This window comes from Rhinatrema bivittatum, chromosome 8, assembly GCF_901001135.1.
Source record: "Rhinatrema bivittatum chromosome 8, aRhiBiv1.1, whole genome shotgun sequence".
Lineage (NCBI taxonomy): Eukaryota > Metazoa > Chordata > Amphibia > Gymnophiona > Rhinatrematidae > Rhinatrema > Rhinatrema bivittatum.
This window is the reverse complement of record NC_042622.1, coordinates 219552535-219580532: the sequence shown is the minus strand read 5'-3', so window position 1 is coordinate 219580532 and position 27998 is coordinate 219552535. Positions and strand designations below refer to the sequence as shown.

Below are 27998 nucleotides of genomic sequence, written 5' to 3'. Positions count from 1 at the left end.
CCAATTCCCCGCCTCCCGCGCGTTGATTGGTCGGTTTGTGCAGCAGCAGGGTGTGGCCGCAGAGCAGTCATGGTGCCCCCACTTTTTGGAGTCGTAAGTCGTACGCTGCTGTTAGGAGCGTTAAGAGGTGGAAACATGGTGAGTGGGGCGAGCGCGAAGCATTGGGAGGGCGGAATGGACGGACGGGGAAGAGAGAGGGGGAGAGTATTATTTCCTTTCTCCCCGTTAAGCATTCTGTGTATTACTGTGGCGACGCATGTAAAATTGTTGTGTTAATAAAGTTATGTAAGTCTGAATTGGAAGGGAGAAAGGGGGGAAGAGAGCAGGAAGAGAAGGAATGGTGGGAGGAGGAGGAGGAGCAGTAGTTGGAGAGGAAGAGAGCCGAAGGAGGGGAGGAGAAGGAATGGAGATGAGAGAGCTCAGGCATGGGGTCTGAGCGAGAGAGTAAGTGGGGTGTGGGCTTCTCCCCGACCCTGATTGTAGTTGGCCTGAGATTATCCTCTTCAGATAACAGATTGCTAGGGGTGTATTCTTGTTGGAACCTCCCTGAGGTTATTCCCTTTAGGGCAAAGGATTTCTGGGGGTTTATTCCCTTCCCTCCGCCCGCTACTGATAGGAGCGTGCTCCAATTATTATCGTCACATAAAGGGTTTCTGAGGGTTTATTCCCCCTGGTCGGAGCTGCACTCGGTTTATCCCCTTTACATAAAGGATTTCTGGAGGCTTATTCCTCCCCCTCTGGTCTCGGTTAGAGCTGCTCTGATTATCCCTTTCGGATAAAGGGATTTTTGGAGGAGGCGTTACCAACACAGCTTAAACAGGCCGGGGCACAGAGGGGGCCGCTCACTAACCCCTTGGGCTTGTGCGTGTGGTCAGCCAGTGCACAGTTGCTCTAGGCCCCCACCCCCGGCGGATCCAGGTTTCTGCCTGTTGTCCAATTTTTATGATGGCTGGTTAGGATTTGTTACTCGGGCTAGCAGCTGGAGGGAGTGTAGGTGGAATGAGCCCCAGCCTGGGTGTAAAGGTCCTACTCCCACCATCTTTAGGACTCATTGTTCCCTTTGCTAGGGTTAAAGTCTGCTTGTAGCCTAGGATCCAAGAAGTGTGCTGCAGTGGCTGTATCTCAGGTAACTTCTGCTGCTCTCCTTTGCAGTGTGCGCAGGTGAATGATTGGAAAACAGCCAACTCTATTTATGATTTCTCTGCCAAGGACATCGATGGGCATGAGGTGTCCTTGGAGAAATACAGGTAAGTAACTAACTAGGAACATCTTCTCCCCCCCCCCCCCCTCCCTTTCAGCTTGCACAGATGTGATGGCTATACCCAGGAGATGGTCTGTGCATGGCCTTCTTTATATAATTGTACTATTTTAATTCTTGTTTCCACAGTTGACAGACTGATAGGATCCCACAGCTGTAATGCCCCTCCTGATGGTTACTACCACATTCTATATCAGGGGTCAGGAACCTATGGCTCGGGAGCTAGATATGGCTCTTTTGATGGCTGCATCTGGCTCGCAGACAAATCTTTAATAAAAAAGTAAAAATCTAACAATCCCCCACCCTCCTGACGCCCCTCAAGACCTCCAAAATTAATTTACTACAACCCCCACCCTCCTGACCCCCCCCCCCAAGACCTGCCAAAATTCCCTGGTGGTCCAGCGGGGGTCCGGGAGCGATCTCCTGGACTTGGGCTGTCGGCTGCCAGTAGTCAAAATGGCGCCGACGGCCCTTTGCTACCGCTGCCATTGGTCGACCCCAGTGACATAGTGAGGGCAAAGGGCCGTCGGCGCCATTTTGACTACTGGCAGCCGACAGCCCAAGTCCAGGAGATTGCTCCCGGACCCCCGCTGGACCACCAGGGACTTTTGGCAGGTCTTTGGGGGGGGGGCAGGGGGGGGGGTTGTAGTAAATTAATTTTGGAGGTCTTTGGGGGGGGTGTCAGGAGGGTGGGGGGTTTTGTTAGATTTTTACTTTTTTATTAAAGATTTGTCTGAGCCCTGGACCCCCGCTGGATCACCAGGGACTTTGGCAGGTCTTGGTGGGGGGGGGTCAGGAGGGTGGGGGTTGTAGTAAATTAATTTGGTAGGTCTTGGGGGAGTCAGGAGGGTGGGGGGTTGTAGTTAGTATGGCTCTCACGGAATTACATTTTAAAATGTGGCGTTCATGGCTCTCTCAGCCAAAAAGGTTCGCGACCCCTGTTCTATCTACCTTATAAATGGCCTGTGACCGACGGCCCGCAAATGCGCAGTAGAGCGCAGCTCTACTGCGCATGTGCGGGCAAGGATGTCGATCAGAAAAAAAAAATGGCGGTGGGGCCGCAGGAGCGGGAGGAGAAGCAGCGGCGCCGCGCGCGCGCGCGGTGCCGCTGCTTCTCCTCCCCAGATCTGCCGGCAGATCTCGGGGGGGGGGGGGGGTCACTGCCGCGCGCGCGCGGGAGTGACCCCCCCCCCCCGAGATCTGCCGGCAGGAGCGGGAGGAGTTCATGGAGCCGGGTGAGGGTTGCGGGAAGTCGCGCTTACGGCGCCGGGAGGAAATGGAGGTGGGTGAAGAGAGGGGGACTGAGTGAGTGGGAGGGAGAGGGGGAGTGAGTGGGAGGGAGGGAGAGGGGGGACTGAGTGGGAGGGAGTGAGGGAGAGGGGGGACTGAGTGAGAGGAGAGGGAGGGTGGAGAGGAGTGGGTGGGGGAGGGGGGTGGTGAAGAGTGAGGGGAGAGAGAATGAGGGGGAGGTGAGAGACAGAGGGATGTAGCCCGTTTTAACGGGCTTTACGGCTTGTATGTTATATAATAACATAGTAAATTATAACAGCTAAAGTCCAACATGATTCATCAGAGGAGTTGCTTACCTCAGGACCATAGCCAGGCAATTTGGCACCTATGTCCAAGTGAAAGTGCACCCTTAGCCTGTACATGACACCATGGCTGGGGAAACTTTAATGTTTTTTTATGAACAAATTGTTTTAATCTGTAAGTATACACAAGTGTGATCCTTCGGTCTGTGTGGATGTGATCCATAACCCCTACTCATCTGTACCTTAAGAAGGAGGACTTGAAAAAGGAGTGCATGCCTAGGTTAGAGCAGATTTAGGGGAACTTCACTGGTATTTTTGGAAACTTATCTGTAAAGCTTTGGGAAATGGATACCTATCCTTAGGCATAGTTTTTTTTTTTTTTTAATTGGGAGGGGGAGTTATGGATCTTAAATCAAACTAAACCTCACAGGACTTATTACATCTTCTATTCCATGAGGTGCACTGGATTGCAAAACATACATAAACACAAAATTACCATAATCTGTTTTGAATAAGTAACTTTTGAATGTGGCAAACATTTTAAAGAATATTAATAGAAATATGTGAATATTTAAAGTTTTTCAAGTCAGTTAATGTTTTTTTGGCAAATGTCATTTAAATTGTAAGCCAAATGTTTTAGATAGCCTTTGTCAGTGGAGGTGAGTATACATTATTCTGTTCTATTGAATTAGAGGAATTTTTATTATGTTAAACTAATTAGGCTCTAGATCTCAACAGCAAAGCAAACTCCCAATATCAGGCACATTGTGATGCACCAGAGAATCCTGCAGCAGTGCAAACATAAGAGGCCCTAGAACAGGGGTGGGAAAATATTTTATGTGCTGGAGCCACATTACAAGTTATTTGAGCACAACTAGGGCTGGAGGACGGGACGTGCCAGGTCCTCAAAACTGCAATCAGATCTCCTTCGCTTGCTGCAGGTATTTCAGTATCCAGCAGTCTTAAGCACTATCATTTTTAGCACCCAATGAACCTCTTCACTCATGGATTTCCAGTCTCTACCAAAACAAGAAAACCTTCAACCCAACAGGTACAAGGTGTTTCCCAGCTAGCAGACTGCCTCACCTTGGTTACATGCAAGCCATAAGGTATAAATGGTAAGGTGCAGACACACAAAGTGGACTGAAAACCACTAAAAGCCAGCTTTTTATGCAGTGCAACAAATCAAAAACAGAAATCCCCATTGCTCATAAAACAGTCAAGACATATAAATCATAACAGTAAGGAAACCATACTAATAAGCATATTCCAAATGATGAGGATAAAAACCTAAACTTTAAACATTTCCCCAAAATCAAATATTTCAAAAGAGAATTATCAAATGCCCAATAATTAAAACTAATAAGGATACCATACTCCCCTCTCCATACCTGGAAACTTCATTTCCAGTCACCCTGAGATTGTAGACTTGGAATAGTAGGGGGAAGGAGGGTACAGCAAACTTCCTTTCTCTTATACACACGTGTACATGTCTACCCTCTTCCTTCCTCCCTTTTCCTCTCTCTCATCTTCAGTCATTCACCCCCTCACCCTTCAGGTACTCTCCCATTTCTCCCCTTCCTGTAGTCATTCACTCTTATTCCCATTTACCCCCTTCCCACTCAGTTACCAGCCTCTCTCTCCCACTCACTCATTCCCTTCCCTAACACTCAACAGCTCTGTCACTCACCCTCTCCTTCCCATTCATTCATGTCCTGTTTCACCACCATCCTAACCACTTTCTCTTCCTTCTCTCTCTGTCCCTTCCCTTACTTCCCTATTATCACTCCTCATAGCAGCTCGGGGCATCTCCTTGTTGGCGGAGGATGGGAACCCCGCCAGTGTGCCAACAATGGGGCCTTTCCTTACTGGTGGAGGTGGGGACACTCCATTCATTGGCACTGGCGGGATCTCCTCACTTGTAAGCCAATGAACAGGGTCTCTCCTTGTATTAAAATGCGCCGCTGTTCCAACCTCCCTGCTCAAGCATCGCGCATCAAGGGCGATAACCAGACCTTTGACGTTGGGCGGGCAGGTCACAGCATTGGCAGGCTGCACATAATGGATAGTGTCCAAGTGATGGGCTGGGTTAAAAACCTATAAGGGCTGGATTGGCCCACAGGCTGTAGTTTGCCCGCCAGTGCCCTAGAACACGTATGTCTCCTACTGGGGAAAACAGAATAAGCTGAACTGGTACAGATCCCCACACAGAAGCTAAACACTAGCAAAATCCTTCACCTCTGTCACACATGCAGAACATGGATGGATCCTCACCAAATAAAGAATGTGATCACACATCTGAAATGTGTAGACAAAATGAAATGGAATCCCCAAGAAGCCATACTGTAAGGGTAGTACAGTGCAGAAGAAACCTATTCTCCTCTAAGCAAAAAATAAAGGTATAAGAAATACACTGCAAAAGCTGTCACATTCCAGTCACTAAAGTGAAAACCACTTTCTTTTTTTCTTGTTACCTCTGTCTGGACACTTATTTCTTGTTTTGTCCCAGTCTTATTTGCCACTAACTTCATTTCCAGGGGCTACTGTCTGATTTTGTTTTCTTTCCTCCTGTTTTTTTTTCACTTCTTCCCTGCCCAATCCTCCACCTCCAAGTTGCAGTACCACTTGCTCTCTAGGAGTGCTGGCTCCACAGTGGGTGGGGGGCTGCCTTCAGCTGTGGTGTGTTGGCAGGCCATGTGGTGCCCTGCCCTGACTTCCTGTTACCATAGAAACCTGCACGGGGCGGAGCGCAGTAGAACCTGTCAGCATGCAGCGGCTGCAGGAGGTCCCGCCTGAAGCTTCTGTCTCCAGGTGCTGCTGTAGGTCATGGCATGTAGGCTGCAGGTCCTGATACCGTAATGGCGCAGTGCTCTGGCAGCTATAAAAAAAAAAGTGGTGCCAGAGGCAGTGGTCTACACTGCCTGTGCTCTAACTTTCTCTCTGTCCTCCACTTACCCAGCATTACTCCTTTTATAACCCCCACCCCTTTCTCACCATTGAATCCTAGTCAGCATTGTCCTTTTGTTCTATCCCCTACCACTACCCAGTATCACTCTTCCTCCCCTGGCCCAGCAGTCCTTGCCTGCCCTGTTTTTCCCCATGGCACCCCATCTCAGGTTCTCCTCCCTACCTGACTGAAGAACCAGGAGGAGACAAAAATGAAAGTGCACACGGGAGTCTGTCTTTGAGCTGTTGCACGTTCAGGTCCTGCTGCGGCCTTGCCCTCCTCCTTTCTGCATTAGGAAACCCATGTTGGGGTAGGGGTCACTGTAGGACTTGAGTGCTTTCTGTACATAGGCCCAGCATTTGCTTTCTGTGTCTCCTGCTTTGCTTTTACAGAAGTGCACTTTTTTTGCTACCTCCTTCTCTAGTTCCAGTATAGGAGGGGGTGGCAAGGGGAGGGGCCACTCATGAGATGAAGGGGTGGTGGGCAGGAGGATAGAAACTTAGCATCAAGAAGTGTTAGGACCACCAGCATGCACACGAGCTTCACCATGAATAACTGTATGTGGGTGGGGGAGGTGGCACAGTGACCCCCCTATGGTCAAGGCTACAGCTCTGGCTTACCTGAAACAGGTGTTCTCTGTGGACAGCAGAACAAACAGCCACACAAGATGGGTGACATCTAACAGCACAGAGTTGGTCAATGTGTGAAGCTTGCTGGGCAGACTGGATGGGCCATTCGGTCTTCTTCTGCCGTCATTTCTAACACTCTCTCCTAGTCCAGAAAGTGTGTATGTTCTGGGCACATGCAGGAGTTCCCAAGCAAATGCAGCCATGTACTTCTCCTTCAGACTGTTTGCTGGCAGTGTCCAGCTTTCTGGGAAGGAGAGAGATTGTGTGGCTGCACCTGTTACAAGTAAGCAGCTTCACGTTCTCCGTGGACAAGCGTAACAAAGCCACATAAGAGGACTCCCCAGCTAAGGGTTGTCTGATCTTTAATCCATTAAAAAAAAGTTTTGTATTCTATGGGAAACTGAATATATTGAGTGTAAATCCTTCCAAATACTGTCTGCTTGAGACTCCTGCTCCAAAACAGGTTGCGTGAAAGTGTGTACTGAAGGCCGCTTTGCAGATGTCCTGAATGGAAGCTGAATGTATGTGTTAATATAATGGCTTCTATTGAGTGTGAATTTCTCTAACAATGAGAGCTTTCTCAGTGTATGGTCTTGATGGTTTATTTACTGAATTCTTTCTTACTTTGTCAAAGGCTAGAAGCTTTTGTTCTTCCTGATAATAGGAATGCTCTTCTGTAATCCCGTGTGTGAAAGGCTTGTTCCTCTTCATCCAGCCAAACCACTCTTCACAGATTCATCCTCCTACCAGCAGGTGGAGGCAGAATTCCAGACCTCTTTCCTGCGGTCCCTTCTCTATAGGGAAGGATTCAGTAGTGGGGCTAGCTTCTCAAGGAGGCCATCACCCCTGTTATTGTAGCTTTTTTTTTTTCCTGGGGTGACACCAGCATCAGGGACTCCTTGGGGTGAAGGCCCTCCTAAGATTGCTTTTCCGTCCCCTGGGGCAATCAGGCTGGTGGTCTTGCATTTCCCTAGTGCAGGAGCAAGTAAAGAAGATGTGGGTGAAGGAAGTAGGCCTAGAAGACTAAAACCTTAAACCCATCCCAAAGCCCCGAACTCCTTTCCCAACGGTAAGCAGTGGTGATAGAAAGGGGGAGAATGAACTTTGTTTATGGGGCACAGTGCATTCCCATGGTCAAACATTCATTCTGCTGCAACTGCGGTTGTGTTGCTAAAGTTACTGGGGGAGGGCCCAGTGGTTGTTCTGCCCCCAGCTACCTGGCATTACCTGCAGCCAAATAGATGGAAATAGCTGCTGGTCAGGCTCCTGTCCACTCTCCAGCTGTTTTGGAGGAGGGAGAAGAGTTCTCAACTGAATTGTGCTAATGATGTAAAAGCCTACAGTGACATGAAGGGAAATTCCCTGAAGCTCATGCCTCCAGAGGAAAGAAATGAAAGCTTGACTCCAGCGAGGGTGAATGGCTCAGGCTCTCACATGAGTAAGCCTCAGAGGGAGACTATGGAGGAAGGGGAAGACATGGGGAAAGAGCAGGATGACTCAGCCATACATCTGTTCAGGTCAGACGAATTAGGAGCCCTTATTTCCAAGGTCTCCCAGGTCCTTAGGCTGTTGGAAGGACATCCTAAAGACCCAAGGCTGAAAGGCAACCTAATCCTTGGGCATTAAGGCAGCAAAAGCCTTTCCCCATCCACTCTGTAATTCAGGATATGATAGCTGAATGGATGGCCCTAGAGCTGAGGCTGTGTAGTAGGAAAAATATGGAGACTGCACATGATGGACCAGGTGGTGGGGGAGAGCTTACTACCTCTACCCAGAGTAGATGCAGCGGTGTCAAAGATCACTATTCCAGTTGAGGATGTGCATAATAGAAAGATTGAGACCTTGCTCAGGAAAGTTTGTATGCAGTGCTAGGCTAGTTACTTCAGTGATCTGTGGTGGGTACACAGCAAGGGCCTTGTTTTGAACACTGCAGCAACTCCTACAAGGAGACTAGAAGGAAGGATCCCACACCCCAGTAGCTTGGAAACAGCACAAGCAGAGTCTGTGGCAGATACTCTGTCCGATCTGATTAGAACCACAGCCAAGCAGTCTGCCACAGTGGCAATTGTCAGGTGGTTGCTGTAGCTAAAAAACTGGGCAACAGACTCTTCACTAAAATCCAAGCTGAGTAAGCTCCCCTTTAAGGGGAAATTACTTTTCGGTGAGGACCTAGAAAAGCTCATGAACTTGAGTCTAGACGTTTGAGTGACAGAAGCAGGTGCGCACAGGGGGTTCTGGCAGGCAATGGCCCAGAGATAGTTGACAGCCTAGATGGTCAAGGCCCCAGACTAGCAAGGAAGGCAGACTGGGGCCCCAAGGGCAGCCCTCTTGGGGAGCCAGGTGTGGCTCCAGAGATGCTAGTGGCAGAAGCCAACCCCCTAGCAAGGCAATGCAAAAGGTACATGGGCCCACTCTGTACTCCCACAAGTCAGAGGCAGGTCCTTGGTATCATAAGAGAAGGCTATTACCCTCAGCTAAAAGACACCATAAAGGAGGACTTTGTCCTGTTATGTTGCAGCAGGACAAAAGGGCAGGCTGTTAAACCTCAAGGCAATCATTCCAGTCCCCGGCCAAGAGAGGGACATACTCCATATTCTTTATAATCCTGAAAGAACGATTCATATCGCCCAGTATTGGTCCTCAAAAAGGTAGACCAGGCACTAAGGATTCTACATTTCAGAATGAAATCTGAGGACAGTCAAAAAGCTGCAGTAAGAAGACAAATTTCTTTCCTCTGGATCTGATGGAAGCCTACCTGCATATACTGATGTGGGAAAGCCTCCAGAAGTCCTTCCATTTCAGTCTTGGGCCAACATTACCAGTTTCAGGCCCTGCCATTTGGGCTAGTGATGGCACCAAAAACCTTCCACGGTGCTGATGGTAACAGCTGCTTTATGCAAGGAAGGAATCTGTCCACCCTTATCTGGTTGACTGGCTAATAAAAGCAGACTCAGCAGGAGGGGACCCTCGCATCAGAAAGTCATACAAATAGAAACGCTAGCTTCGATGTAAATGAGCTCAAAATTCACTTATGCCCATCCCAGATGCTCAAGTATCTGGGAGCCCTCTTCAACGCAATGAAGGGGGACACTGTTCCTATTGAAAGAATAGTCAAGTTACAGCAGCAGGTGGAGATCTTGCTATCCACCAAAGAGCCCAGAGCAAGAAATGAATGGCAGCAGCCTTTGAAGCTGTGCCTTGAGCAAAAGCACATGTGGGAGTAGTAATAGGATCTGTTATGTCTTGTCGGTAACGTCTCTGTGAGGAAGTATCCATCTATGATGCTGCTGAGGACTGGAGAGCAGAAGAAAATTGGCTCTTACCTGCTAATTTTCATTCCTGTAGTACCACGGATCAGTCCAGACTGCTGGGTTTTGCCTCCCTGCCACAGATGGAGACAAACTTCAAGAGCACCCCCTCTTAACCTGGTGTGCCACCTGCATCTTTTCAGTATTACTAAAGCAGAACACAATAACTACTGGGGGAATTCTGCACACAAAAACTTAAAATTCTGCAAACTTTATATTGGTCAAAATAACACAATTTGCATGACAGTCTTAAGTAATTACATTTTAAATTAATACAGAAAAGTTACTTAAAGATGCAGAATTTCCCTAGAAATTCACTGTAAGTTCCTTCCACTTGCTCTCCCTACTCCCCTGACCACTTTGCCCTCTCAGGCTCCAACTCCTCCACCTGCCAGTATCTCTCCCCTTCACTTTATAGCCAGTCCCAGAGTTTGACATTGTTCTCAGTACTGTCCCTCACAGGCTCCCTCTCTCATACATGCTCCCTCACTCTCACGCTGGCACACACCCACACAAGCTCCCTTTCTCTTTCACACACATCCTCAAACAGGCTACCTATGTCGCTCACACATACACAGGCTAGCACACTCAACATACACACGAGCTCCCAATCTCACACACCTTCACAATCTCCTCATATAGGCTTCCTCTCTCTGAAACCCACACGCAAGCATCCCCCCGTTCTTACCTCCCATGCGCTCTCTTTGCCGCGAACAGAGCGAATCCCATGGCACATATGGGCCTTCGTCTTCGTGCTCTCCATTCGTGGCATGCCAGGGTTTCCTCTATTCTGTGCAGAATATGGCAATTCTGTGCTCTGCAGTAGCACAGAATTCCCCCAGGACTAAATAAAATATGGATCAAGCAAAGGACAAGAAACCCAACAAAAGTAACCATAAACTTGAAAAAACTGACCACAGGATAAGAAGACACATTAGGCCTTCAGAGCTTGGAACAACCAGAGCAGATACTCAAACTGACATCCTCCCCCCACCCCCTGACAGGAGGGCGTCTGGACTAATCTGTGGTACTACAGGATCGAAAATTAGCAGGTAAGAAGAACCCTGTATGTACCCAGATCAGTCCAGACTGGGATGTACCAAAGCTTCCCCATCTAGGGTGGGACCTTGAGTCCAGCTCAAATGACACTGCTTTTGAAACTGCTGACATCCGGTGCCTTGACGTCCAAGCGGTAGTGCCGGGCAAAAATATGTAGACTTCCAGGTTGCTGCCTGCGAATTTCTTGTGGCAAGACCAACTAGCACGCTGCCCAGGAAACAGCCTGAGATCAAATCGAATGCACTTTCAAACCATTGGGTACAGGCTGCCCGCGGAAAATGTAAGCGGAAGCAATAGCCTTTTTCAGCCAACAGGCTATGGTCGCCTCTGACACTTTGTGACCCTTTCTTAGCGCTGCTCCACAAAACAGATGACCTTGACACCCGAAAGGAATTCGTGATCTCAAGATAATGCAACAGAACCCTTCTTGACATCTAGATGCCTTAACTCCCTAGCGTGAGGCACTTCAGTCTCGATTTGGAAAGGCTGGGAGCTCCACAGGTTGAGACAACGTTTGGCAAAAAGGATGGAACCATTCTGAGGGAGACTCTGGATTTGGAAATTCGCAAAGAGCTTGGAGTTCAGAAAACCTAACTGAGCAGATTACCACCTTCAACATGAGGTCCTTCAAGATGGCTGGCTTAAGAGGTTCTAAAGGGGCCTCACACAACTTGACTAAATTAAGGCTCCAGGACTGACATACCGGCCGCATTAGAAGATTCAAATGTTTTGCACTGAGGACCTGCAAATAGTCCCAGACTGTAGGCAGAGGAGCCGATGAGAGATTTATTTAACAGTTTTATATACCAAAATTCTTGTAAGAAGTTACAAATCAATTTGGTTTACATTGTAACAGTAACAGTGCCTCAGAGTGCAATTACATTGAACAAGGGATTACAAAAACTAGGATCATGAAACTGAAGAAAAAAAACCATGGGAATAACTCATGGTTGCCAAACCTGTTGCATTAATTTGGCAATCTGCTCCTCCTGGAGAAACGTTTCCCACTCAGGTGTTGAACTGCGCTCCCAGGAAGTCTAAGACCTGAGAGGGAAGGGAATGACTCTTGGCCTGATTGACAACCCATCTGAGAGACTTTTGCTGACTGCTGGCTTGCAGAGTTCTTTCAGCTTTGCTCGAATAAGCTAGTTGTCCAGGTACGGGTGAACCAGCAATCCCTCCTGTTGAAGAGCTGCCACCACCATCACCTTGGTGAAAGTGCGAGGAACTGTAGCCAGACCACATGGAAGGGCCTGAAATTGGACAAGCATTCCAAGGATCATGAATCAAAAACTTCTTGTAAACCTTGTGGATACCGATATGCAGGGAAACCAAAAACTCCCTGCTGCAGACCACTGCAATTAGAGTGCAGGGTCTCCATCCAAAAATGTAGCACTTTGAAGGCCTTGTTCACCTTTTTTCAGGTCCAGGATTAGGCAAAAAGAGCCTTTCTTCTTCAGTACCATGAAATAGATGGCAATGGCATCCTGTCTTCCACTCCCTGTGGAACAGGAACAATGGCTCCTAGGCACTGCAGCATGTGGATGGTCTGCCAAACAATGTCTTTGAAAGGGGATCCACAAGGAGAGATCGGAAACAGGTTTGACTGAGCAAATTCAACGCGTAGCCGTGTTCTAGGATGTTTAGAACCCACTGTTTGGTTGTTATCTTGGCTGATGACTTCTGGAGTTGCTCTATGGCTGCAAAAGGAATGCAACCGAGACCTCCCCAAGGCCTGTTGCTGACCCAGAACAGGAGCCTTGCTCTGTTGGAAGCTTCGCTACCCCTGAAAACGAGAGCGGGTCAGGAGAAACCTGTAGATGCCTTAGGTTTGTCCTCTGGAAGCTTATGGACTTTGTTGCCTAGAGATTTAATCAGCTGCTCCAAGTCTTTTCCAAAAAGGAGCTTGCCCATAAAAGGGAGCGAGCTAAGCTGGGCCTTGTAGGAAACATCAGCTGACAGCTGTGTAACCATAAGAGCCTCCTTGCCGAGATGCAGACCATTGTCCTGGAGGAGGTAGAAAGGAGGTCATATAAGGCAAACGCACCATATGCAACAGCCGCTTCCAAGTGCCCCACCTCAGGACTCTGTGCAGGCGGTAGGTCCCTGGTAGTCAGCAACTGCAGCACTCGCCTCAGGCTTGCCCAAAGCATAAAACTTCTACAGACAATAGCTTGAAAGCCAAGGGCCAAGACTTTGAATATCCTCTTGAGGTGAACGTCAAGCTTCCTGTTCTGGAGGTCTTTTAAGAGCTGCTGCACCTGCTACAGGAATAGTGGTTCTTTGTGACTGCTGACACAGAGAGGCATCTGCCTCAGGAACTTTTAAAAGCTCTAGTCTCCTCAGGCAATGGGTAAAATTTGTCCATTGCCCGGCCCGCTCTTAGGCCAGACTCGAGTATCCCACTCACAGACTATTGACTGCTGAACCATACGATGGAATGGGAAAGTCTCTGCAGGACCTTGTAAACCAGCCAGGACCGGGTCTGCCGAATCCTGTGCTGAGACATCTGGGGGGAGAGCCATTCATAGCTTCGCTAGGACATGTGGAATGAGAGGGTCTAATTCCTCCTTCTGAAACAGGTGAATGACCTTCGGGTCGTCTCCCTCCAGATGTGAAGTCTTTTTTTTCAGGCTCCTCGTTCTGATCGACCGAGGAAGGGTCAGGATGTCTGCCGAGGTCAGAGATGCCCCGACTAGGGCTCAAGTCTCCTGGAAGTGAGGGGCCCTGCATCTTTTGGACCCTGAGAGGCTCCAGCCACTTGGGAACCTTCCTGGTAGGCCCCTCTATGTGCCTGAGCAGTGACCCACCACTTTGCTGCAAATGACTAGCAAGGTAAGCTTTGTGCATTAACAGCACAAAGTCCAGAGTAAAAAATAGCTGGGCCTGCCGCCACTCCCCCCTTTCCCGGTGGAGAATTCGACATGTCTTGTTCTGCTTGATCAAATCTTAACCTTTTTTTTTGTTCTTGAAATCTTTGAGATTGGATCAAGACTGTAGATTTTGCACCACCTCCATTTGCTGGAGACAGATACTGAAGAGATGCAGGTGGCACACCAGGTTAAGAGAGGGTGCTCTTCAAGTTGGGGTTTTTTTTTCTGTCTGCTGGAAGGGAGGCAAAACATAGCAGTCTGACAGATCTGGGTATGTACAGGAAATGCTTTTTTTTTTTTTCTTCAAATTGTCACCCCTACATGGCATGTCTGCTTACTTCTCAAGTACTTCCCTGAGCCAAGAAGCACGCAGCCATGCCTGTAGTCTTTTTTTTTTTTTTGTTTTTTGCCAGAGGCTGAAACTCTAGCTCAGTGCTTCCCAAACCTGTCCTGGAGGACCCCCCCCCCCCCCCCCCAGCCAGTCAGATGTTTAGGATATCCACAATGAATTTGTATGTATAGTATGTGGACTCTCTCGTGCATATTCATTCTGGATAACCTGACTGGCTGGGGGGCCTGCAGGACAGACCTGGGAACCTCGGCTCTAGAGGACTTAAATGAGTCCTAGCTTTAATGTGTAACATGTTTAGGAGACAGCCTTCGGTATCTGCTGTGCTCTGGTAACTTACTCACACGATCAGTTTTGGCAGATTATTGAAGAGGTATTGGATCATCTGCAATTAGTGTGCCTCAATATCAACTGTAAGCGACCCCTGGAATACTTTCCTGTCATGTCTAGTACTCTTTTTTTTTTTTTTTTTTTTTTGTCTTTCCCTGGAGGAGTGTTTGAATGTCTTGGTTTGTGTTTTTTCATTGCTGACTTGGTAAGTGAATCATATGGTAGTTGGACTTCAGTCCATACATTTTTTGTGACTTATATTTGATATCTCTGCATTCTGTGCTTATAGAGTATGGTGTGTTCCGTATCTGTCTATACTGCTAATAGCACCTGCTGCAGAAGTACAGACTTAAACTATTTTGGCAGTTGTATGCATTTAAGAACTCCCTTTTTAGTTGCTGCTTGCTTTTCTCCTCTCCCTGCAAAGATGTAACTTCAGCCATTTTTGTGTTTGTCTTATTTTGCTCTGGAGACAGGTTTGATGGAAGATCAGTGAATGTAAACTTGAAAGGCAGTCTAAAGAGTCAGACATGTAGAGAATCCTCTGAATCGGAGGTGACATAGGATGCTGACCGATTTCAGCTTCATCTCTGCAGATTCCTAATTGGTTATTTCTAAAGGCCCCCTTTCTTTGTTTTTCAAAACGGGATGCAGGAAGTGTAGCTTCTAATGCTTTTAGGGGTTCCAAAATATGCTTAGGTAAAGCTGGTTCACTACCCTGCAGGTCTTTGACATGTTTTTAAGAAACTTGTCCAGAAAATCAGGTATTGTAGGAAAACGGTTTTGCTGCCTTTTTACAGAGGAAGGAAGCTCTTCTGGCTGCAATACTAGTGGTGGTAACATTCAATTTCGTGAAGCTTTTCCGTCTGAATTGCTTTTGTTGCGGTTGCCTGCAATACTACTTCCTCTTCTCTTTGGAGCAGATTCTTGTGCCTATTTTGGTCGGCTCTAGTGAATTGGTGCTTTGCTAGTTCTTCACACTGAGTTCTCACCATGCCTCTCTTGCTTCATGGTATCTGTGCTGATTCTTCTTGGTGCTGGTGATGGCAAACTCCAGTCCTCAAGTGCCACAAGACAGGCCAGGTTTTCAGGATATCCACAATGAATGATTGAGAGATTTGCAAACAATAGAGGCCGTGCATGCAAATCTCTCATGCATATTCATTGTGGATATCCTGAAAGCCTGGCCTGTTTTCTGGCATTTGAGGACTGGAGTTCGCCATTATTTCTCTGCACCAATAGCTCCCTATCATGTTCAGCATAGGTGACTTTGATAAGAAAATTATTACTTACCTGCTAATTTTCGTTCCTGTAGTACCATGGATCAGTCCAGACAGTGGGTTATGTCCCCAATCCAGCAGATGGAGTCAGCACAAGCTTTGAGGGGGTGTATCCATATATCCTACTACCCCCTCTGCAGGAGTTCAGTATCGAGTATATCAAAGCCCGAGTAGAAACCCCCAAAGGATCAAGGTTGTGGAAACAGATAATTAAAACAATTGTAACTGCAACAAGTAACTACAAACATCCTACCAACTTGTAGGGAGTTGTGAAAAACAGCAAAAAAGGAAACGACTGTGAAGACACAGAGCACTGTGAACAGGAAATAGCGCAGAGCTGAGCAGGATCAAAAACCCAAAACGTGGTGGGCGTCTGGACTGATCCATGGTACTACAGGAACGAAAATTAGCAGGTAAGTAATAATTTTCTTTTCCCTGTACGTACCTGGATCAGTCCAGACAGTGGGATGTACCCAAGCTTCCCTAAATCGGGTGGGGTCCTGCGAGGCCTGCTCGGAGAACCTGCTCGCCAAAGTGTCCAGAGACCGAAGAAGCGAGGTGCAGACGATAGTGCCTCGAACGTGTGTAACGATTTCCAGGTGGCTGCTCTACAAATTTCTTGAGGATACCGAGCGAGACTCCGCCCAGGAAGCCGCCTGAGAACGTGTAGAATGCGCGACTATGCCGGGTGGGGGAGTCCGTCCCGCCCCAATGTAGGAAGCAGCAATGCCGGCCTTCAACCATCTTGCAATGGTAGCCTTCGAGGCCTGAGACCCCTTCTTAGGTCCGGACCAGAGTACGAAGAGATGGTCAGATCCGGAACTCATTTGTAGCCTCCAGATAGAGGCGCAGAGTGCACTTGACATCCAAGAGACGGAGAGACTTCGGCTCTGAGGAGGAGAAGGACGGCAGCTCCACAGTCTGGTTCACATGGAATGCAGAAACCACCTTCGGAAGGAAGGAGGGAACTGTGCGAAGCGAAACTCCAGAGTCGGAAAAACGGAGATAAGGCTCTCTACACGACAGAGCCTGCAGCTCCGAGATGCGTCGAGCGGAACAGATGGCCACAAGAAAAACCGTCTTGAGAGTGAGATCCTTTATTGTTGCGCTGCGCAGCGGCTCGAACGGTGGTCCCGACAAGGAGTGAAGCACAACTCCAGGAGGGACAAGGGTCCCGCAACGGAGGACGCATATGCTTGACACCCTTGAGAAAACGAGCAATGTCAGGATGCTGTAGAAGAGAGACCCCATCGCTCAACAGCGAACCAAGGGTGGCCACCTGAACCCGTAGTGAATTATAGGTGAGCCCTTTTTCCACTCCCGCCTGTAGAAACTGAAGGATCTGAGGTACAGAAGCCTCAGCGGGTCTCGTGGCCTGGCTGGTACACCACAGCTCGAACATAGGCCGCCGAAGTTGATGTTTTTCGTGCCCGCAATAGTGTGGATACTACCGCCTCCGGGTAGCCCCGACGCCGGAGGCGGCGCCTCTCAAAAGCCAGGCCGCAAGACAGAGTTCTGCCTGCTCGAAAAATACCGGGCCCTGATGTAGGAGCTGGGGGAGGTGCCCCAGCCTGATTGGCCCGTCTATCACCAGCTGTAGCAGGTCTGCAAACCAGGGTCGCCTGGGCCATTCCGGAGCGACGAAGACCACGGTCCCCTGATGGCTTTCTATTCTGCGGAGCATCCTGCCCACCAGGGGCCACGGTGGAAAAGCATAGAGCAGAAGATGTGGGGGCCACGGAAGGACCAGGGCATCCACTCCCGCGCTCTCTCCGGCGACTGAAGAAGCGTGGAGCCTTGGCGTTGAGAGCGGACGCCATCAGATCCAGGTGGGGGGCCCCCCACCGATGGACGATAAGTTGCATTGCTTTGTCAGAGAGAGACCACTCTCCTGGGTCCAGCAGTTGACTGAGGAAGTCCGCCTGGACGTTGTCCACCCCAGCGATGTGCGAGGCCGCTAGCCGGACGAGATGACGCTCCACCCATTGCATCAGTAGCGCCGCCTCGAGCGTGACCTGCGGGCTGCGCGTGCCTCCTTGTCGGTTGATGTAGGCCACGGTGGTAGCGTTGTCCGATAGAATTCTGACTTCCCGGTTCCAAAGAAGCGGGAGGAAATGTCGCAGAGCTAGCCGGACTGCTCTGGTTTCCAGACGGTTGATTGACCACTTCGCCTCAACCGCTGACCACGTCCCCTGCGTGGCGCTTCGATCGCATACTGCACCCCAGCCTGCTAGACTGGCATCAGTAGTCACCACCACCCAATTTGGCAGATTGAGGGACACGCCCCAGGCCAGGTTCGGCAGATCCAACCACCAGCCCAGACTGTCCCTGGCATTCTGCGGGAGCGGGAGAATCATCTGGTAGTCCTGTGATACTGGTTTCCACCGGGAGAGGAGCACCCACTGTAAGTCCTGAGGTGCGCGAAAGCCCAAGGTACAAGGTCGATGGTGGACCCCATCACTCCCAGGAGTTGTAGGTAGTCCCAGGAGGTGGGCTCTGGTAACGCAGAGAACCGTCGTGTGTGATCCCGCAAGGATTGAGCCTTGTCCTGGTGCAGAAACCCTTTGCCCAGTAGGGTGTCTAAGGTCACCCCCAAGAAATCCAAGCGTTGTGAGGGAGCTCTTGGAGAAGTTCACTACCCATCCCAGGGAATGTAGAAACCGTACTACTCAAGTCACCGCTGAGCGTCCATGATCGAATGACTTCGCCCGGATGAGCCAATCGTCCAGATAAGGATGAACCAGGATGCCTTCCTTCCGGAGAGCTGCAGCCACGACTATCATGATCTTGGTGAAGGTGCACGGCGCTGTCGCCAATCCGAACGGGAGAGCCGTGAACTGAAAATGCTGGTCCAGGATTTTGAAACTAAGGAAACGGTGGTGGTCCAGGCGGATGGGAATGTGCAGGTAGGCCTCCATTAAGTCCAGGGAGGCGAGAAACTCCCCCCGATGTACCACCGCAATCACTGATCGGAGAGTTTCCATGCGGAACCGAACGACTCGAAGGGATTTGTTGACTTCCTTGAGGTCTAGTGTAGGCCGGAAGGAACCGTCCTTCTTTGGCACGACGAAATAGATGGAATAGTGGCCCGAGCCCACCTCTCCGAAGGGCGCAATAGCACCAATCTCCCGGAGTCTGTCCAGTGTCAGCTGCACCGCCCTTCTTTTGAGGTCAGAGCCACAGGGAGAAAAGATGAACCTTCCCTGCGGGGGGCGGACAAATTCCAATGCGTAGCCATGTTTTATGGTATCCAGGACCCACTGGTCCGAGGTGATCCGCGCCCACTCCACGTAGAAAAACTTTAGCCGGCCCCCAATCCTGGGGACAGGGGAGTGGGCGAGACTGGCATCATTGTGAAGACTTGTTAGAGGGGTTCCCGGGTCCGGGAGTAGTGCATGCGGGCCGACGCCCGTGAAAGGAGCGCGACCAGGGCTGAGACCTGGGGGCAGATGGCCGGGCGCCCGCCTGTCTGTATCCCCTGTAGCGCCGCTGCGCTCTGGCTCTGGTCCAAGAAGAAGAAAACGCTCTGGATGGATGAAACCTATCCTCCAGCAGCCGATGAACAGCGTTCTCCCCCAGGGACTTGATGATCTGATCCAAATCCTCCCTGAAGAGGAACTTGCCCCTGAAGGGGAGAGAGCCCAGACTGGACTTCGAGGACGTATCTGCCGCCCAGTTGCGTAGCCATAGTAGTCGGCGTGCCGCCACTGATACCATGGATCTTGCGAGGACCCGAAAAAGATCGTACGAGGCGTCCGCCCCATACACCACTGCGGCCTCCAGCCGATCTGCCTGGGTAGCCTCATTGGCCGGCAGATTCTGAGACGTGAGGAGTTGTTGTACCCAAAGGAGACTAGCCCGCTGGGCAAGCGAACTGCACATCACCGCCCGCATGACGGTGACCTCGAAGACCCGCTTAAGGAAAACCTCCAACTTACGATCCTGTGTCTCGCAATGCCGCACCTCCCGTTACTGGGATAGTCGTCCTCTTCGTGACCGACACTGCGGAGTCCACCTTTTGGACCTTGATGAGGTCCAGAAAATCTTCAGGGAGCGGGTACAGCTTTTCCATCGCCCGGCTGCTCTTCAGGGAGGCCTCCGGGGTGTCCCATTCCCTGGTGAGAAGTTGTAAAAACGAGTCATGGATAGGAAAAGCCCGAGCCCTCGGCCGAAGCGCCGCCAGGACCGGATCTCCCTTCTTTGAGGAGGTGACGACAGCGGGAGCCACTGGAGCAGGCGGGTCCGGTGGAGGGTCCAAATCTAATTCCTGAATGATCTGCGGGATGAATTCGTCCAGTTCTTCCCTCTGGAAGAGGCGTAGGGTACGTGGATCGTCCCCTTGGCCCCCGTCCGGGAGGTCAGGTCCCTGTCCAGCTGGGTCGGGCACCGCCCCCACTGCCGCTGGCGCCGAATGGACCAGAGTAGGAGGACGTGAGGCCCCCGCTCCCGAAGGGTCGGGGGGGGCCGGCGCCGAGGGCGACATCTATGGGATCTTAAGGGGGGGGGCTCCCACAGGTGTGTCCAGTCCCTGTAGATAAGCGGTATGCATGAGCAGGATAAACTCCGGAGAGAATCCCCGCTTGGAGTCTTCCCGAGAGACGTTCTCCCTCGTGGCCTGCGCCTCCGGGCGCTCAGAATGTAAGCTGGCCCCCATTCCCGCCAAAAATGGCGGAGTGGCCGGCCCGCGCCGCCCGGGCAAAAAAGAAAATTCAGTAAGGGACTGTGAGGTACCTTCCCCCCTGGGAAGGCATCATGCACAGATGCCTATCCGGGACCCCGGGTCGCCGCAGGCCGCACAGCGCAACTGCCGCGGCATCGGGATCGCCGGGGGAGAGATGAAAAACGGCGGCAAAAAAGAGCAAAAGCCTCGGGGGGGGGGCCCACGCGCATGAAAGCGCCGCTGCGGGGGGGCCCGGGCGGCCTGCACTGCCCGCTGTCCGAAATTACAGGAGGGTGCCGCGGGGGGGGCCTTTCCGGCCACACAACCCGCCCCAGAAGTCTTTCCCAAGCGCGGCAGCAGCCCACGAGGAGCTGCAAAATGGCCGCGGGTGAGTGAAGAAAAACGAAGAGGCCGGCACCACCGGCTTTCGCGGGCACCGGGAGCTGTGCTGTGAAGAAAAATTAGAGGAATAAAACTTACTTACCCCTGCTGCAATGACAAAGAAAACAGCACGGCTGCAGAAAAGAGACAGAGATGTCACTCCCCCAAAGGTGAAAGGACCCTGCTTTACTTTTTTTTTTTTAACTTTATACAAGACTTGATACAAACTTGATCCATGAGAAAAAGGCAGCAAAATAATCAAGCAAAAGAAGTGAGAAGGAAAAGGAGGAGAAGCCTGATTCCCCTACTCGCATCTGCTGGAGTCAGAAGATACTGAACTCCTGCAGAGGGGGTAGTAGTATATATGGATACACCCCCTCAAAGCTTGTGCTGACTCCATCTGCTGGATTGGGGACATAACCCACTGTCTGGACTGATCCAGGTACGTACAGGGAACAGTGACTTGCCACTTATTTATTGTTTTAAAGTTGTAGAGTTCACTGGAGAGTTTTTTATGTTTAGAGCATTCTTAATCAGGTGAGCTCTTAAGTTCATATTTGAGCTTGAAAACAGTATACTAGCACCCTTGGGGACATTGTGTCAGGGACCACAAGTGGTACTCTTAAGATCTGTGCCCAAGCATCAAAAGTACAGGCTCTGGTGGCTCGTCAAAAGCATTTTGTGCCAGCACTTTTCACAGGATTTAAGTGCTTTTCCCTTTCTGTCCAAAGTAGATTTCTTCATTGACACTTGTAAATCTGTATTAAACTTTCAGCTCTTACTCTGTATTGGGATTTGTTTTGTGGCTGATATGTGAAGAGAGTGACTATTCATGATGTGGATGAATTAAGACTGAAAGAGAGGCTGTGTTCACGCAGGAAGTCCTACACATGCCCAGAACACACATCCTTTCTGGGCTAGGGGAGAATGTTTGTTTGTCTTGGCACTGTGATAACAGCACCCATCTTATGTGCTGCTTTGTTACGATTGTCCACGGAGAATATAAATTCCCTTATGCAGCTCAGCACTAATGTCGCCAGTCTTCATGCTTTAACTGATCAGGCTAACCCTTTCCCATCACCATCCTACACAATCTGTCCAAAGCATACCAAAAATCTGCTGAGGTAGAGGCTGCCATTTCAGGCACTGGCCTCTTTGACTTTGCTTCTTGTTAGTCCATCAGTCATGTATCTGCCCCAAATGAACTTTTCACAAGATGCTGACAAATTAAGGAAATTTTGATTTAAATAAAATATTTGTACCCATTTGCAGAATCTCTTCTGTGGCTTGGAGGGGCTCTGTCATCTTCTCCCACTGCTGCTATTGCATATTTAGGTACAGAAGCACAATTCCACATACAGGCTAGGAAGCAGCCAAAGGGAGAAGAAACCAGTTTGAAGGCAGTAGAATTGACCTTCTTATATTAAAGGTAGTTGTCCATATCCTACAACTTAATGCACAAAGGCCTGGTAGCATCAGTAGGTATAACCTAGAACAAAACACTGAATCCCTGCTTCATAGATGAGCCTGAGAGGCACGAAGATCGCCAGAGGTTCAGATTTGTTTGCAGACACCAACTTTACTGAAACTGCAGCTACATTTTTGGGTTTTTTCTTTCTTGTTCCATGTTAAATGTCTAACCTTGGTGAATCGAAATTATTCTAATCTATTATCTCCCCTCCCCAGAGGATTTGTCTGCATCATCACTAATGTGGCCTCTAAATGAGGAAAGACTGCCGTAAACTACACTCAGCTTGTCCAGCTGCATGCCAGTTACGCTGAGAAGGGTTTACGGATACTTGGCTTCCCCTGCAATCAATTTGGAAAACAGGTAATGTGGGGCACAGGGGCAGATGCTGGCACTGCTCTACAAAGTTGGTGGCGAGAAGGGCACGGAGAATGCACAACAGGGAGCTTGGTTGTCTGCCAGTAGAAGTTCACGGAGGATTGTTCATTTTTACATTTTAGGAACCAGGAGATGAGGCTCAGATTAAAGAGTTTACTGCATCCTATGGTGTACAGTTTGACATATTCAGCAAAATAGATGTCAACGGAGAGGCTGCCCATCCACTGTGGAAATGGATGAAGGAGCAACCTAAGGGAAGAGGAACTCTGGGCAAGTGAGTGAATGCAGCTGCAGGAGGAAAACTACTGTGAACAGGATGGTGGTTCCTGTTCATACCCCAATCCGTCCAGACAAGTGGGTTTTGCATGCTTACCAGCAGATGGAGGCACAGAATAATAACTCTTCTGAAACTGCCACTTGTAGGCCCTCAGTATTTGACTTGGTAGTTTTCTGATTCCAGCAAATGGTAGAGGTGCAAACCTGCAGTCTGGAGAATTTAATAATAAAAAAAAAAGACTAGGATTCTGAGGCGTTAGGCAGCTTCGTGGGCTATCACTCGGGTGGAGCAGGGCAAGCAGGGGATTGGTATCCCTGGTTTTAGCTCAGCCTGAAGTCAGAGGGACTGAGGAAATGGATGAAGGAGCAACCTAAGGGAAGGGGAACTCTGGGCAAGTGAGTGAATGCAGCCGCAGGAGGAAAACTACTGTGAACAGGATGGTGGTTCCTGTGGGGATCACGTTGCAGTGATGCAGCTGCAGAAGGGTGAACTAATGTGGACAAGGGTTGTTGATACTGCAGTGGGACTTACCTGTGAAAACAGCTGCATGTTTTTGGAGGAATGTTCTGATGCTAGATGAATCTGTTGGGTCTCTTGGCTTCAGGAATGCTTTGAGTTAAAAGACCTGTTTGCCACTTTTTGGCTTCTTGCCATGGCTGCCATTGCTATTTTGTCCTGTTACACAATCTTTTCTGATTCATGCTTTTTTTTTTTTTTAGTGCTATTAAATGGAACTTCACAAAGGTAAGCAAGGCCCTTAACATTTTACAGCTGAAATAACTGTTTCCATTATGGGGTCTTTAGTGGGTAATTTTCAATACCCAGGAGTGCAGTCAAATCCTATCCTAAGGCTCTCTTGAACACTCAGCTCTTCCACCATCAAGTTAAGGTGTGAGGCAGGCTGATGGGCCTCCTGTGCAGGGACACTTGTCACTAGTGCTAGGAGTAGCTGAATTGCTGGCTTTCACACCTTGTGTTCCAGCCTTAGTTTTGTGATGCTATGCACCCAGTGAGAGATTGCCCTGTGACTTCTGAAGTCTTGTTTTTCTGTTTGAATGTGACAGTTTCTCATTAACCGAGAGGGGCAGGTGGTGAAGAGGTTCAGCCCCATGGATGATCCACTTGTAAGTTACTATCTTGTGGGACTTGGAAAGTTACACTGGATTTATTTATTCAGCTTACATCTGTTTATAAAAGTTTTTATGTGAGGGAGAGATGTACACCTTTTTCCTATCAGACCATGCAGATTTAGTTATTAACCTGAACCTTTGCTATATGGAGACTTTTTTTTCTTGCTTTTTTCCTTGGTAGGTTGGAGTATTGTAATGCTAGAATCTTATTCAGCAATCCTCCCTGGGAAAAAGGAAGGGCAATGGCTGCCCTTGCCTGTGGCTCTGGCTGGCTAGTATAGAACTGTGTGAATTTCCACAGGGGTAAAGAGTGCTTCACCCTATCTCTTTCCCTCCAGGTGATGGAGAAGGATCTGCCCAGCTACCTGTAGCGCTGCTGCTCCTCTTCTGTTCCTTTGGTATCTGCGTTCTGTCAGGTGACTTCAACCCAAGCATCAATGAAGGTCTGTCTCCAAACCAGGCTCTGGGTGAGACAGACTGGATGGCATTTGGCATGCATCAGCGGGAGGAAGACTCGTGCAGAAGCAGAGAACAAATATCCCTGTAAATGTCACACCTCGGAAGTAGCTTTCTGGGAGGCTTGTCTTAGTAGCAGTCGCATGCTAGAAGAGCCCCCCTCATAGTTTTCATTGCAAATTTAATATTCTTGGGAGAAACTTTAAATAAACTTCATAATTGAGTGATACTTCATGGATTGCTTATCTTTTGTCATTAGTTGTCTGTCCCAATGTGTGATTCTTTAGTGCAAGGCATGCAGTCTTTACATTGCGTTTCACAGTATGGGTGGAGAGATCCAAGCATCAAACGGCCACGCTGCCTTCACCATCTGTGCCAAGTAAGAGAAGCAGCAGCCTGTTCCATTCAAATCTTTACTGGACAGAATGCAAAACTATCCTTCAGGTACAAGTAGAAAATTTAGGAATTATTAGTTAAAGGCACATATTTAAAAAAAAAAAAAAAAAGCTTTACATATATACATCTTAGTTAATTATAAATATGCCTGTGAAAGAGGCAGAAGGCAGATTACAAATAAGTGCCAGTAGGTGCAGTAAAGGATGAAAAATTGCTGTTAAAATATAAAATAGTTACAATTTAGGTCAAACTGTAACTTGTACCACCACTGATTAAGTCCTGGGAGGAACTGGTGGATTTGTGGATGCACAAATCTGTCATAATGCTGTGTGAAACCTCAGCATACAGGTCTTCCAGGGACAGACTGTGAATCCCTTAATGCCCCTATGGTGTTTGAACAGCAAACAAATGAAATAAAAGCTCAGATTGTTCTGAGGAAATGAAAGGGAAGGGTATCCTTTGAAGCCAAAGGAAGAGCTATGAAGAAAAATGCTGAGACTTCCATCAGCTATGAAAAGCAGCAGGAGAGCTCCCAGGCCAGTGAGGTTGAAAGGGGTGTGCAAGGTCTGAGGAGGTGACCATTAGTCCTGCATCAGTTCCTTAACAGGGGCTGGAGCAAAGAGAAACTTATAGTACTAATAGTGGATTTATAAAAGGCTGTATTATAAATTAGAGGTGGAGAAGACATTTTAGTGTAGAAGCTATTCAATCAGGCCAAACTTGTGCACAGTAAACCTGAATACAATAATACTCCTATACAATATGGTTTGCCACCAGTGCTCCAGCTGAGAATGAAAACTACCTCCTTTTACCTACAGAATAGAATTGCTAATTCCAGAGTACTGCATCCCAGAGCTGTGCACTAGCTGTAAATTCAATACCCAATGGGACCTGCACACCAGGACTGCTCATGGGAGATAGGAAAACAACCAGTTCAGTGATCCTGTGCAGCTGTTAGCCTCCATCCTTGATGCCAGGAAGGAGACAAGGTCAGTGGACTAACACACAGAAGGAGGGGATTTGTTGGGGACCCTGCCCACATTACATAGTGGCTGATTCTTTGGTATTTGAAATAGTTTCTCTCACGTACTGCTCTGTGCCCCTCCCCACTCCGTGCAATCACCTGCACAGAACACTCTGCAGGGTATTTCTGCAAACACAATCTGACAGCACAAAGCATACAGCCCATCCAGAACAGACGTCAGCAAACTGGAGCAAGGTGAAGCATGTAAGTGCAGGACCGGAGTAGTTATGATTAGAGGAGGAAGGGGGCAGCTGCTCCTCCAGGGCTGGGAGGGATGCGCTGGCTGAGAACAAGACTAGCTTCATGTTATCTGGAACATATGTTGCCAAGATGGTTCCAGTCCTGTAGCTACTTGAGGGCTTGTTCTCCCCACCAGCTGGCACAATTGCTGTGTACCATCAGACCCTTCCTCTTTACATTTTTGATAGAGTGATATCTACATTAATCTAGATATCTAGCTCTATATAATCTTATAAATAAATTTTTTTTAAAGAGCTATATTTCCCTCTCCCCCCTTTTTTCCATAAATAGTTAATTAAAAGCAGCCTGTTCCATTTCTCCCTCACTCCTCAGCCAGCATCCCAGAATCCTGCCAGCGTTTCACCCCCATACTGGATGACGCTCTGCCGGTCAGTGCTAGGGCTCTCTGGTGGGGGCACATTTAGTGTATTCAGCATTTCCTCCAGAATCTCCCGAAAGTTCAGATCTTCCTGCTGCTGTGGCTGCTGTTGCTGCATGTGCAGATGTTCCTGTAGCAATGCCAGTGGTTCCTGGGATACAGGGCTGCTGTGCCCTGCTAGGCTCTGGTTCTCAAACGGAGGCATGAAGCTGAAGTGCAGTGCAGCAGGCTCGGATGGGAAGGGCATGGCGAGGGAGTCCTGTGTGCTGGCTGGGGCTGGCAAGAGGTGGTTCATGGGGCTGCAAGTCAAGTCCACAATCTCGTCAGGTGCTAGGAAGTGTCGGGGGAGAGGGACTGGCGGGAGAGAGTACGGCAGTGCTGGGAGCCGTGCTTTGTCTTCCTTCAGCTGGTTTGCCTCATGTTTGCGTTTCACACTTGCGTCCATCTGTCTCAGGTCCTCTAGCACCCTCCGCACACAGCTCTCTGGGATCTTTATTCCTGTAAAAAGACATCGTTTTAGCTTTGTTCTGTATTGAGTGGAGGAGTAGCCTTAGTGGTTATAGCAGCATACTGGGAAGCTAAGCTTAAAATCTCACTTCTCCCACTGAAACTACTTGTGACCTTGGGCAAGTTATAATCCTGTATCATTTTAGGTACAACTATTGGGACCCTATTTCCTAAGCATTCTTCCCATAGATATAAAAATCTGATTGTAAATCAACTACCTACTCTATCTGATTTTGTAACTTTACTTACCTTTCCAAATGCAAGCTCAAACTATCTGAAAAAAGGAAAAAAAATGGCCTGGGACCTGTAGAGTGGGAGACCCTCCTATGCCAGATAGCCAGGTAAGTATCATAAAAGTACAAAGATGTGAGATGCCTTGCCTGTATGCTCAGGCAGAGTAATTGGGGGTGTGGGTACCATCAGAGTCCTGGAAGGATTATTCCCAAAGCCCTTCCCCTGGATAGGCATGTAGGAGACATCCCCTTTCCCTAGAACCTTATGACAAGTACTAAAAGCCTATCCAAGACCCAAGTGCATAATTGAGAGGTGTAGTACAGGTGTGTTCAAGCCAGTCCTATAGACTACACCCCCCCCCCAGTCAAGTTTTCAGGATATCCCTAGTGAATATGCAAGAGATTTATTTGCATGTACTACCTCCCCATGTGTGGAAATGTTTCTCGTGCATATTGAATAGGGGTATCCTGAGAACCCAATTGGCTGAGGGGCCCTATAGGACTGGTTTGACCACCCATGGTGGAGTAGTAGAATCAAACCCCACCCCCATCTCTTTCCTTGTCCCACTTTCCAAAGTCACTTTGATCACCTCACTCTTCCTCTCTAATTTCCTTCCTCCTGCTATTTCCAGATCAGCCCAGACAGTGGCATTTGCATCCCTACCAGCAGATGGAGGCAGAGAAACTTCTCACACTGCTATAAAACCAAGAGTGCCAGCTGCAGTCCCCTCAGTATTTGTCTCCAGCAGAGGCTAGAGCTACACACCTGCAGTCTGGAGCCTTGCTATTTTTTTGTGGTTTAAAAAAAAAAAAAAAGTGGTGGAGAAGGATGGCCTTACAATACCTCTTGCTTTTCCCTCCCTCTTGCCCTGAGGATCATGCTTTGAACCCTGGGCTTCAAAAC

The 27998-nt window shown here is 48.9% G+C and overlaps 2 protein-coding genes across 3 annotated transcripts in view; one reads left to right on the top strand and one right to left on the bottom strand.

Moving 5' to 3' along the window:
* Positions 1-2: 2 nt before the first annotated feature.
* GPX4 (glutathione peroxidase 4) lies at positions 3-24544 on the top strand. The gene is made up of 7 exons (XM_029613398.1): positions 3-138; positions 1153-1247; positions 22293-22437; positions 22575-22726; positions 23449-23473; positions 23794-23853; positions 24198-24544. The coding sequence occupies exons 1-7, from the start codon at positions 70-72 to the stop codon at positions 24228-24230; spliced, it is 579 nt and encodes a 192-aa protein (XP_029469258.1). The 5' UTR covers positions 3-69; the 3' UTR covers positions 24231-24544.
* SBNO2 (strawberry notch homolog 2) overlaps positions 23433-27998 on the bottom strand; it is a 196834-nt gene continuing 192268 nt past the window's right edge. For both annotated transcript variants that reach the window (XM_029613396.1, XM_029613397.1), the window contains one exon: positions 23433-26852. In XM_029613396.1, the coding sequence (XP_029469256.1) occupies positions 26305-26852 (548 nt within the window). In that variant the 3' untranslated portion in view covers positions 23433-26304. The remainder of the gene's footprint in view (positions 26853-27998) is intronic.